We start from the raw sequence: 12464 nt of genomic DNA, 5'->3' as shown, positions 1-12464 counted from the left end.
AATTCAAACAGGTTACAAACTGGTCTTTCAAGTCTAGGAACATTCTAGCTTTAAAATGCATTTGCTATGTTTTAAATACATTATATGTTGATTTTGAAGCCCAAGAGTTTGTCAGTAGGTGCTCTAATTTCCTTTTTGTCTAAATTCTTGAGAGAAGGCTCTTTGTCAGTTCCTTATACTGACAGAAAAGATAATTTCTCAGAAAAAATTAGCAGAAAGAATTAATGGGAGGATAGAAGGAATCATGGGTTTCCCATGTGGCTCTGTGGTAAAGAATCCGCCTGCCAATGCAGGAGACGTAGGAGACATGGGTTTGATCCCTGGGTCAAGAAGATCCCCTGGAGGAAGAAATGGCTACCCACTCCAGTATTCTTGCCTGGAAAAGTCCATGGACAGAGGAGCCTGGCAGGCTTTAGTTCATGAGGTCACAAAGAGTTGGACCTGACTGAGTGACTAAGCATGCACAAGGGGAAATGATGCTTTCTTTTGTTATTTGAAGGGTAAATAAGTGGTAGCTGAAAGAGGAAAGATGAGAAGGCCATTCTGGAAGAGTGAGTAGGATGAACAATAATGCAATTTTTGATTTGGAGATTTAAAATTTTAAAATATTACGAAAACAATTGGTGACTCTTTTTTTAATCCCAAGATTGTAAATAACTTTCAAAGTATGACATCAGAGACAGAAACCATGAAGGAAATATCTAATTTATATATCTAATTACATAAAGATACAAAAACTTCCATACAAAACTGCCATAACCGGAGCTATGACAATGGCAACATGGGAAAAATATTTGCAACAAATGTCAAGTAGTCTGTATTAAATGGCATTAAAACATAAATAGCTTCTTATAACCCAATAAGAAAAAGAACACACCAGTTGAAAAATAGGCAAGGCCACAATAGAAGAAATATGGCTGGCCAAAGTCATGTTAAAAAATAGTTGATTTCTGGTAATCTGAGGCACGCACATTAAAGCAGTGAAGTAAGTGTGTGTGTGCGCATGTGCACGCGTTGTAGGGGAGTAAAGTTAATGTTCACTCTACCCTTCTATATTCGTGGCTTGAGATTCCCCTGTACTAAAAGACAGAATAACAAGAGGAAAACAAATGGACTTTTAATAACTTGTGTATCTCCTGTGTGTGTTGGAAAGATGCAGGAAAACTGAGTAACTCCCTGTAAAGGGCCCAAACCACCACCTTAAATACCATCTCCAGCTAAAGACAAAAGGGTGGAGGGAGCCAGTTCCTGGAGGTGACCAGGAGAGGCAGAGCAAACAAGAGTAAGATTGTATGCAGAAGTTGCTGCCTTTTCTAGTCATAAGAGTTTCTAGAAATTCAGCCTTTCTTCTCTTCCTTGTACAGAGAGGAGACACCCTAACAAATGGAGATTTTTTTTGTAAAGGCAAATATCTCTTATGAAAATAATCTCTTCTACTTGATTTTCAGGGTGTCCCCTGTATCTGCTGCTTTTTTTTTTTTTTTTAAACAAGCTCAAAATAGTCTTTATGACAAAGAGACATATTTGACGGTGGCAAATTCTGCTCCCTTTTAGTGTTTTGCCTTTTAAAACTGATAATGACCTCTTGGCCGGGCTGTAGCAGAAACATATTTCTCATATATTGCTGGCAGGAGTACAAATTCAAAGACATTTTGTGGAAGGCAGTTTAGAATTGTAGGTTAAAAAGCCTTAAAATCCATATTCCCTTTGAAGACCTAGAAATTTTCACTCTAATGAGAGACCAGATGCTAAATGTAGACTACTACTAAATGTTGTTTAGTCACTAAGTCGTGTGTGACTCTTCCGTGACCCCATGGGCTGTAGCCCACCAGGCTCCTCTTTCCATGGAATTTTCCAGGCAAGAATACTGGAGTGGGTTGCCAACTAAATGGAGGCTACTACTATAAAATGTAGACTAAATAGTGAAGGACCTGAAAATTTAGATATAACTTACATGTGTGACAGGACCTGAAAATTTAGATATAACTTACATGTGTGACAGGAAGAGATGGGTTGAGTAAATTGTTGCATATCCATATAGTTGAATAAAATGAAGCTGCTAGAAAATGAGATTATTGAAGCCTGTTTATGACATGGAATAGGCTCAAGATACAGTTTGGGACAGTGCCCGAAGCCAGCAAGCTGAAGAGATCAGCAGGGTGAGTAGAGAAAGCCTTGCCTGCCTTGCTAAGGAGCTTGAGCTTTTCTTGTAGTTACTGGCCAGCCATTAAAGGATTCTAAAGGAAAGATCAGAGATGCATTTTAGAGCAATCCTCCTTACCAGCAGTGTGTCTGGAGGCAAGAAACCAGTGAAAATCATTTCATCAGTCCAAGGAGAGAGAAGATGAGGCCCCAAGAGTGGGTTATGTTTATAGGCATTCCTTTAAGAACCCCCAAATAGATGGGTGCCCTTCTAGGTGGTAGAGCCAAGAGAACTGGAACTCGGCCTTGGAAGATTGTGTTGCAAGCCAAATGCCACTCTCCTGCCCCTCTCTCACTCTCTTTCCCTTTGATTTAGTTTTCTCATCCTTCCACTGCTTAACCTGGCTAGCCCCTCACTTAGGATGGTCTTGGTGACTGGCCATTCTTCCCGCCTACATTTCTCATAGTACTAATACTTCTTCTTATGAACAAAAATTACCTTCTTTCAGTGTTATGACCATGAGGGGTTAATGAATGTGATACTGGGGTTGAGCAGAATTCGACAGGGAACAGGGTATTGATGCCAGTGGACTAGGGGCTAATATGACCATGGAACAGAAACAAGAACAGGAAATGGGACAAATGATGCTGAGAGCTTGGGTGGAGAAGGTGGGAACCTGGAGCCAGAGTGTCTCCAAGGTAGAGGATCAACTGGTACAGCCGCTGGTACCTAGATTATGTGCGTAGGAAAAAACGAAATTTTCGAGTTTCTGGGCAAGATAACAGAGAGTCACTGTCTCCTGAAGAAGCTGAGAGAGTGACGTTTTTGAATGGAACCTGCAGGTTTTTCCAGGAAAAACCAGCCCCAAAAGACTTCAGTTCTGTAAGGATTTGAGAATCGCCAGCACCCAGTAGATAGGAGAATGAAGCTGGTTGGATGTAACGTGAGCCTGTCTTTAGGGAATGCTGGACTCTGAAACCCTGATACCCATCTGGGTAAATATAATTTGCTGCCCAGGCAGGTCTGTGTTGTGAGATGTCTCAGGTTGTAAGGAGGAGATTGGAGGAGCTGTGTTGTGGTACAGATGTGACGACCCTGAGGTGACTCCATGTGTACTGTGGGAGTTGAGGGACAGGGCGAGAGTCTAAAGAAGAGAATCCCCCATGAGGCTGGGACCATGTCAGGTGTGAGGTGAAAAGTGTTGCGAGTTTATTACGGGACCTGGGTTCTTGTCAGAAACCTCATCAGAACCTTCCCCCTGGGTTTCTCCATCTGTAAAGTGGGATTTCATAACAAAACCCTGCTTGCCTCCCAGACAGTGGGTCAATGGAAGGGCACAGTAGCATTTCTCTGTTATGCTCCCTGCTCTTTTCTTCAGATGCCTATCCAGGCAGATGGCAGCAAGAAGACAAAGTGCCGCGGCGGTGCTGGGATGTACTCAGATGCCTTCTCATCTTCCTGCCCTCTTTGTTTGCGCTTCCAAGTGTCCTCTCTTCCCACTCTATTTGCAGCTGAAGGGTTAGTTTAGCTTTCCGTCTGCTAGGCTAAAACACATGCCAACAAATTTTGGAGGCCATTGGCAGCCAACCAAAGAAGAGAGCAGCGATATTTGGGCCAATGCTGGGGGCCTTTGGGCCTCTGAATTAACATCTTATCTTCACTCTGATCCTTTGGTTGATGGTGATTATGGATGTGGCTCCAGCATGACAAAGCAGAGAGGTTTAGTGCCATAAATCTAGGAAGTTGCCAGAGGAGACCGTAAGTTTACTGGAAAAGAAATAGAATGGGGTCGGGGTCCTTTTTCAAGCCTGCTTTTTTGATGTTCTCCATGTATCTGATTTTAAAAGTTGCTTGGAAAAGATACCCTCTATCCTGGTGTTGGGGATAGATAGGCAAGATGAGGAAAGCCAGTGTGTTGGTTGGAAATGACATGACCACAGGCAAGTGACTATTGGAAAACTCACTTAAGAGTCAAGACGAGACGGGCTGCCTCGAAAGAAATCAGATCCATGATTAAGTTGGGACTGGAGGCTTGCTTTCTTCAGGAGGGTTCTGGGCTTCCCCGTATAGGGACATCGGGGATCTGAACCAGCCAAATGGGGCAGTTACAGGGAAATTGCCCCTCCCTCCCCCAAGAATCTGCTTATCTACTCGGATGTGTGTATAGAAAAGTGGGGTCGGGGGGGCGTGTTGCATTTTTGCTTCTCTGTTTTAGTGTGTTGGAAGTATCTAGGGTATTCCAGAAGCTCAGAAAGATTGCTAGCATGACTCTTAGGTGACTCCAGAAGTATTCTTTCCAAGGTGCTTGGGGGCCCCTGTCTGCTTTCTGTATACTGTAGCTTCTGAGTGTAGCCTTTGATGGCCTGATGCTGGGTAACTATGTACAGCCTCCAACTTGGTCCCTTGCCTAAGGTGAGTAACTTTGCTTCCGGGTCAGTGATAAAGAATACCAGCTTGGTTTATTTCTCTCTCGTACTGTTCTGACGGGTAGGGTGGGGAAGTGGGGTTAAGTTCATGTTTGGGTGATTGAAATTCCAAGTTGACAGTCCTTATCCCAAACCATGAAGGTCAGATGTATTTCAGAAGTCTTGAATATTTTGGATTTTAAAAGGCAATACTGAGAGTGTGGAGTGTTTTACAGACACTGCCAATGGGATCTGGGACAGCACCCTGTAATCAAAGTACATTCTTATTGTGGAAAACATATGAATACTCACCATAAATGGAATAAAGACAGTCTATAAAGAGCCTCAGCTCAGATCATGTCACGTCTGCTACCAAATTAGTTTTTTTTTTTTTTAAACCAAACCCCACGTTCTGTTTCTTAGACCTTTTTGGATTTGGCGATTGCAAATAAAGGATTGTGGACCTGTAATTATCATTGGCTTTGCACTTTTAATCAAATCGATCTACAGGGGAAAGTAACATTCTCAATGGATTTTTTTCTTGGTGGGTTCTCTGGTGAGGTATTGTGTGAGTGATGGACTCCCGGCTGTGTTCCTTTCAGGATCCTTTCTTCCCCATTCTTTCTCTTAATCTGCAGGGATTCAGGTATCTATACTTAGAGTGATTTTCCTTAGAGTACCCTTTCCTTTTAAATGTAGATTCTGAGAGAACTGAAGAACAGAATATAAAGAAGATACCCGGGACAAAGCCAAACCGGCCCATAATGCCAATAATGTCTATTCATAAATGCTCACCACAAGAGAGGAACACATAGCAATGATTTTGTAAATCTGCACCATTATGTCGCTGTAGGTGAAGTAACTCCATAAACATGAGTTTCATTCTTTGGTCAATCTTTTGTCCTGCTGAATGTCTTTGATCAAACCTTGAGTACACTTGGCTGCTTAGAATAGTTGAATCTCCTAGGGCTTTTGTTAAAATGCACAGATTCCTGGAACCCCTGACTTATGGAATCAGCATTCCTCATGGGGGGAGCCCAGGAATTTGCACATTGTACAACTGCTCTGCAGGGCTTTCTTTGTCCCCCTTGAGCAAAGTCAAACAAGTTTGACTTGGTGCAGTCAAACTGCCACTGCTGTGGGTTTCTAAGGCTAGTTCAAACCAAGGAGCATGGAACTGATGGTCTCTTAGAAGGATCAGGTTCTTTTTGTTTGGTTTGAGCAGGGAGAATAGAAGAGGAACCAACCAGTCAGGCTTTGAAACAAACCAATCAAATGTGGGGGAAGAAAAATAATTTTCCATCTACTCTTCTAGGTTCCTGGCTGAGACACACACCCCCCTCCACAGTAAGATTAACAGGAAGCTAATAATAAAATAATAAAACAACGGAAGTTTAATAATATGTAAACCTCCTGTATACATGGGGGAGACCCAGGAAAATGAACTCCCTGAAATGGCCTAAGCTACCACCTTAAATGCTATCTCTAGCTAAAGATAAACATGTTGGGTAGTGGTTGAGAGGTAGGGGTGGAGGAGAAGGCCAGTTCCTGGAGGTGACCAGGAAGAGTGCAGTAAACAAGGGCAAGGTTGTTACACAGATTTAGGTCCTTGCCTTCCCCGTTGAGAGAGTATAAAGATTTAGAGTTATCCTTTTCCTAGAGGGAGACACCTGAACAAATGGAGATTTTCCATATAAATGTAAATATATTGTACAGAAAGGTAACTTCTACACAGTTTTCAGAGCTTTTCCTATGTCTGTTGTTTCTTAAAAACAATCAGCCTAAAATAATCCTTGTGCCAAACAAACAAACTATGGGGTAGCAAATTCAGCTCCCCTTCAAAATCAAAGGGAGATTAAGAGCCTGGGGGTGGCAAAGTCAATAGGATTGCCAGATGAAAAATACAAGCTGTCCAGTTAACCTTGAATTTTGATAATGAATAACGTTTTAGCATATGTATGTTCCATGTTCCAGGATATACTGATACTCAAACATTGTTCATTGTTTATCTGATATTCAAATTTAACTTGGTATCCTGTGTTTTTGTTTGCTAAATCTGGCAAAGTTAATCATTGATTAACCCACCTTCCCCCATGGGAGGCAAATCGGAGGGTATTTGTGTGCTTATCCTATGCTCAGAATCCATTTTTACTTGTCCTGGTTTAAAAACTTCTTATCCTGGCTCCTTGTATTATACCGAAGTTGAAGTATTGAAAAATTGAGTGTTCTAGAGGTTAAAAGAAAGTGAGGCTGAAATGGCTTAAGGAAAAGTTCTCCCCATCTCCTACCCTCCAAACAGGTACTTCTTCCACTCTCCATCCATCTCTTTCCCCTTTCCCCCACCTTCCCCATCACACACACAGCCAGGACAGGCACACATAGATGCATGTACAAACACAAACATGTTTAGAAAACCACTTGCTTGTCTTTTAAAGTTTTTTATATTATATATGTATTTTTTTCTGTGTAAGAGTTTGGTTATTTTATTATTAGTAGCATTAGAATTAGCATTATTAAAGTAACACTGTCTCACTGTGTCCAGCATTTCTTGTGATAACCATACTTAATTTTTTTTCCATTGCAGATCTTTCTCCTGGCCTGCCCTCCATGTCCGGGAGCAATCGTCATCTTCAAGTAAGGGCAAATTGTTTTTCTGTTGCTGTTGCTGAATTGCTTTGTCTGCTTGGTAAAAAAGGATGGTGAACACATTGAACCTGCGATGCTGTGTGTCTGGGCTTCCCAAGAGACAAATGTCTTCAAGGGTCCAATGAAACAGGGAGATGTTATATGTAGAGATTTGGCCTTTGTGCTTTCGGTAAGCTCTGGCAGATCCCTTTTAGCGATTCCTTGTGGTGGTGGTCTATGGCCAAGACATGCTCCCTTGGAAGGTTGCCACCCTCCTAAAGTTTCTCTTGAGAGCCTGCTGGGGGCCAGACAGCCCTCCTCTACTCACAGATCTTTGTACTGTGGTTCTCTTGTTCCACTGAGGATACTTTGAAGGCCTGTGTTCTTGTGTTTTTATCTTTTATTGCTCTTGTTGTTGTTAAAGTGCAAATTAAAGTGAGGAGAGAAAAATATCACCTTATTACAAGTCCTGACTTTCTTTAAAATAACAAGCATCCAAATCTATTAAAGTGTATTGCAGGCAAATCGTGTTTGTCTGAAGGCAAGTTTTCTTAAATGAAATTCTCAAGAGTCCTGGAAGCCTCATGTAAACCAGGAGTTGTGACCATTTCGCTTATCAAACCTTTTATTAGAGTTGCTAATGAGACGCTAAATCGACCCAATGAATTTCATCTCTTTCCCCCTTCCCCAGCCCCCATTTTGGAGCTGTTTCTGAGCAGGGAAATGGCCCCATACCAGAGGGAGGGGGCAAAAAGTAGAGAGCCCAGCAGATCCTTGGATAATTGAGAGTGGCGTAAATGACTTTCTGATTTACTAAGTCATTAAAGTGTGAGGTAGGGGAAAATATACCCCATTTGTTGCTTCAAATAGCTCCTTGGAATAGCCACTTAGTCTCTTGCCTTAGGTGAATAACTTTCTGCTGGATGAGGGGTAATGGGTCCTGATTTCGTAAGTCTCTTACTTGGACAACTCCTAAGGAGGAAGGGGTATTTAACCCTGTTTCCTTCCCTTGATTTCCCAAAATGGGCTCAGTCTTTCAGTGAAATGTTTCAAAAGTAACATTTATTGGTTTTTATTTCATTATTATGGGAGTTGTAATTTTCATTATAGAAAATGCAAAAACACACACAAAAAGAAAATAAACACCATTACTAATCCTACCAAGAAATTATTTTGGTTACTGCCCTCCTTGTTTTTAAACAAGCAGAGACCATATTTTGTTTTTTGTTTTGTTTTCTTTTTTGCTGTATCCTTTCTAAACTTAATTCAATTTGTATGTGTTTGTACATATAAAATACATACATATAATTGCTGGATTTGTTTGTTTTAGTAGTCTTCCCCTGCCCCTCGTTTTCCTCGTTTGGTTTGGCCTTTGCCCTGTCTTTCCACATTGTCCCTGTATATTACCAAACCAGTATGTTTTCTTCTATATTTTTATTCATGCTTGTAGGTGTATACACACACACACACACGGGTTTTGAAATGTTTTGTTGTTTTTATTCATTGTTTTACAAAAATAGAATCCTATATATACATCCTGCTTATTTTCACTCAACAATATCCCATGAAAATCCATGAAACCTCTTGGTATAGCTCTTTGTCTTTTAAAAGGCTAGAAAATATTTTGTGGATGCACAATTTATTTAGCCATTTCCCTATTAATGAACATATACATTCTTTCCCGATTTTGGCCACTACAGTCCATGCTGAATTTAAACATCATTGTGCTTATGCCCTCATATACTAGTGCTTTCAATTTATACACATGTATACACACACACAAATGTTTATTTGTAAATGAATATTTGTTACCATATCAATTTGTAAAAACAGGCTGTTATAATTCACTTATTCTCTTTGCATGTAATATATGAGATTATTCTTTTTTTCACATCCCTATCAGCATCAGGTTTTATGATTCTTTTATAATTTTGACAACTTAATGAATGTATTTCCTTGGCTAATAATGCATTTCAGTATTCTCTCATTTTTTGTCCAGTTGGATTTGCTCTTTGAATTGTCTGCTCATATTACCTACCCATTTCCTAGGGGTTGTTTATATATTTTTTTAACTTGTAAGGCCTCTTTGTATATTTTGGATATTGGCCCTCAGGCTACCATCTTTATTATAGACATATTTCCCAAATCTGTATATGATTTTACTGATTGTATATTTTGCCACATAATTTTTTCTACATACTTTTTTTTCATATCCAAATATGATAATGTTTTTTATAGCTTCTGGGTTCCCAGTCTTTGTTGAGACTGTTTTCTCAAAGATGGATAACCAGTGGTAGTAGCATAATATGTTAGGTAATTCCTACTTTCCCTTGTAAATTAAACTACTATCTTTGTCATTGAACCTTTTATATACAAGGCTCCATTTATGAATTCTCTTGTTTTATCTGTGTCTTATTTACCTTAGTCATGTTGATTAGATTAAATTAGCTTAAAAATATTTATCTTGGCTATTCATTGGCATTTTTTCTTTATATACATTTTAATATCATTTAATCAGTCCCCCAACCCCATCCTATTGTGATTCTAATTAGAACTGCATTAAATTTATATTTCAATGTTGTAAGAATCACTTTTTAAATACATAGCTCTTTTTGTCTAAGAAATGGTTATTTCTTTCCTCCTGTTCAGATCTTATTTTATAGCATTCTTGATACATTTATTCTAAAGAATTAAGAGCTTTTTTGTTCATTAGGAGTGCAATATTGTCCTCCTTTCCATTCCTAAATGCCTCTTGCTAAAATAGAAAAAGTTTATTAATTAAAAAAATACTTTTCATATCTAGCTATTTTACCAAATTGTCTTGTTAGCTCCAGTAACTTTTATTTTAGTTTTATCTTTTTTTTTTCTTATCAGATTGCAGCAGATTTAATAGTGGCCCCCAAAGTTATGCCCAAGTTGTAACCCCAGAACCTGCAAAGGTGACCTTGTTTGGAAGAACTATCTTTGCACATGTAATTGTGGAATTTGAGATGAGATCACCCTGGATTTAGGGTGGACCCTTGTGTGTGTGTTTGTGCTCAGTCATGTCGGACTCTGTGACTCCATGGACTGTAGCCCACCAGGCTCCTCTGTCCATAGAATTTTACAGGCAAGAATACTGGAATGGATAGTTTATCTTTTCTTTCCAATGGTTATTCTAATTATTTAATTTTCTTCTATTTTTTGCTAGAAATTCAAAGACGGCATTAAATAAAAACGATGCTGGTGGGCCACTTTGTCTATAACCAGTTTTAAATAGAAATGTTTTCTGTGTTTTTCCATATTTGCTGTTGGTATTTTTAAGTAGTTTCCACATTTACTTTGTGATATTTTAAAAGGGAACGTTTTTGTGTTTTGTCAAATGCTTTTTCAATGATTTCTGATCTTTTTTAAGTTTTTGATATAGTGAATTATGTAATTAGATATCTGGTTTTGAACAACTCTTACATTACTGAAATACTATATTACTATTTTGATACATTGCTGGATTCTATGTCAATTTTTTTTTATTTTTTATTTTTACTTTATTTTGCTTTACAATACTGTATTGGTTTTGCCATACATTGACATGAATCAGCCACGGATGTACATGAGTTCCCAATCCTGAACCCCCCTCCCACCTCCTACCCCATATCATCTCTCTGAATCACCCCCGTGCACCAGCCCCAAGCATCCTGTATCCTGTATCGAACATAGACTGGTGATTCATTTCTTATCTGATAGTATACATGTTTCAGTGCCATTAGAGCCTGGCCTCAGTATTCATAAGTGAGATTGGAGTCATTTTTTATTGGATTCTTTTCTTCAGGTATAAGGATTAAAATTATGTAGGTTACATAAAATGAACTGCAGAATTTTCTTCTTTTCTCTGGCCTGGAATACTTTAACTACCCTTAGAAATTATGTAGTTTTTTTGTTTGTTTGTTTGTTTGTTTTTTGAGATCAGATAAAACTCAACTGTAAAGCCCAAATATGAAGTCTCAGTACCTTTTTCAATTGGTAGACCCTTAATCACCTTTCCAGTGTTTTATCTGGTAAATCATATATTCAAATCATTTGGGGTACATTTTGATCATTTGTATGGTCCAGAATCACTGCAGATGGTGACGGCAGCCATGAAATTAAAAGACGCTTACTCCTTGGAAGAAAAGTTATGACTAATCTAGACAGCATATTGAAAAGCAGAGACATTACTTTGCCAACAAAGGTCTGTCTAGTCAAGGCTGTGGTTTTTCCATTGGTCATGTATGGATGTGAAAGTTGGACTGTGAAGAAGGCTGAGTGCAGAAGAATTGATGCTTTTGAACTGTGGTGTTGGAGAAGACTCTTGAGAGTCCCATATGCTGCAAGGAGATCCAACCAGTCCATTCTAAAGGAGATCAGTCCTGGGTGTTCTTTGGAAGGACTGATGCTAAAGCTGAAACTCCAGTACTTTGGCCACCTCATGCGAAGAGTGACTCATTGGAAAAGACTCTGATGCTGGGAGGGATTGGGGGCAGGAGGAGAAGGGGGACGCCAGAGGATGAGATGGCTGGATGGCATCACTGGACTCGATCGACATGAGTTTGAGTGAACGCCGGGAGTTGGTGATGGACAGGGAGGCCTGGCGTGCTGCGACTCATGGAGTCGCAAAGAGTCAGACACGACTGAGTGACTGAACTGAACTGAACTGAACTGAGGAGTTATCTATTCTAAGTTTTCAAAAATATTGCCATGAATTTAGTTGAGCATATAGTTTTATACTTAAAGAAGCCTTTCTCCTCATTGTAGTCATATTTTTCTTTCTTGGGCTTAGTCTTTTCTGACTCTGTGTTCTGTCTCATTTTATATATTAGTCAGTTTAGTAAGCACTTTTATCTATTTTTGGTGGCTTTATAGAACCTGGTTTTGGATATATTTATCCCTTTTACCTTATTTTGATTTTATATATATATTTTTTTTTGGGGGGGAGGGGGGCTTCCCCTGTGGCTCAGCTAGTAAAGAATCTGCCTGCAATGCGGGAGACCTGGGTTTGATTCCTGGGTTGGGAAGATGTCTGGAGAAGGGAAAGGCTACCCTGTCCAGTATGCTGGCCTGGAGAATTCCATGGACTTTGTATAGTAGGGTCACAAAGAGTTGGACACGAGAGAGTGACTTTCACTTTCACTTTTCATATATATATTTACTTAATTTTCAACTTTTTATATTTATTTTCTTTTCCTATTTTTTGCCTAATCTCTCAAGATTTATGCTTATTTCTTTACTTTTTGTCTCCTTTAATCATAGTTTTTATTCTGCTTTTTTTCACTTGA

General features: G+C 39.4%; 1 protein-coding gene across 19 annotated transcripts in view; it reads left to right on the top strand.

The window, feature by feature from the left end:
• TMEM164 (transmembrane protein 164) overlaps positions 1 to 12464 on the top strand; it is a 386200-nt gene that overhangs the window by 64823 nt on the left and 308913 nt on the right. For 17 of the 19 annotated variants that reach the window (XM_070290931.1, XM_070290932.1, XM_070290935.1 and 14 more), the window contains one exon: positions 7133 to 7182. In XM_070290931.1, the coding sequence (XP_070147032.1) occupies positions 7133 to 7182 (50 nt within the window). Of the gene's footprint in view, positions 1 to 1410; positions 5398 to 7132; positions 7183 to 12464 lie in introns of those variants that run through there. The other 2 variants (XM_070290934.1, XM_070290942.1) reach the window with 2 other exon arrangements.

The sequence above is a fragment of the Ovis canadensis genome, chromosome X, assembly GCF_042477335.2.
Source record: "Ovis canadensis isolate MfBH-ARS-UI-01 breed Bighorn chromosome X, ARS-UI_OviCan_v2, whole genome shotgun sequence".
In the NCBI taxonomy this organism is placed as follows: Eukaryota; Metazoa; Chordata; class Mammalia; order Artiodactyla; family Bovidae; genus Ovis; species Ovis canadensis.
This window is presented reverse-complemented; position numbering and strand designations above follow the sequence as displayed.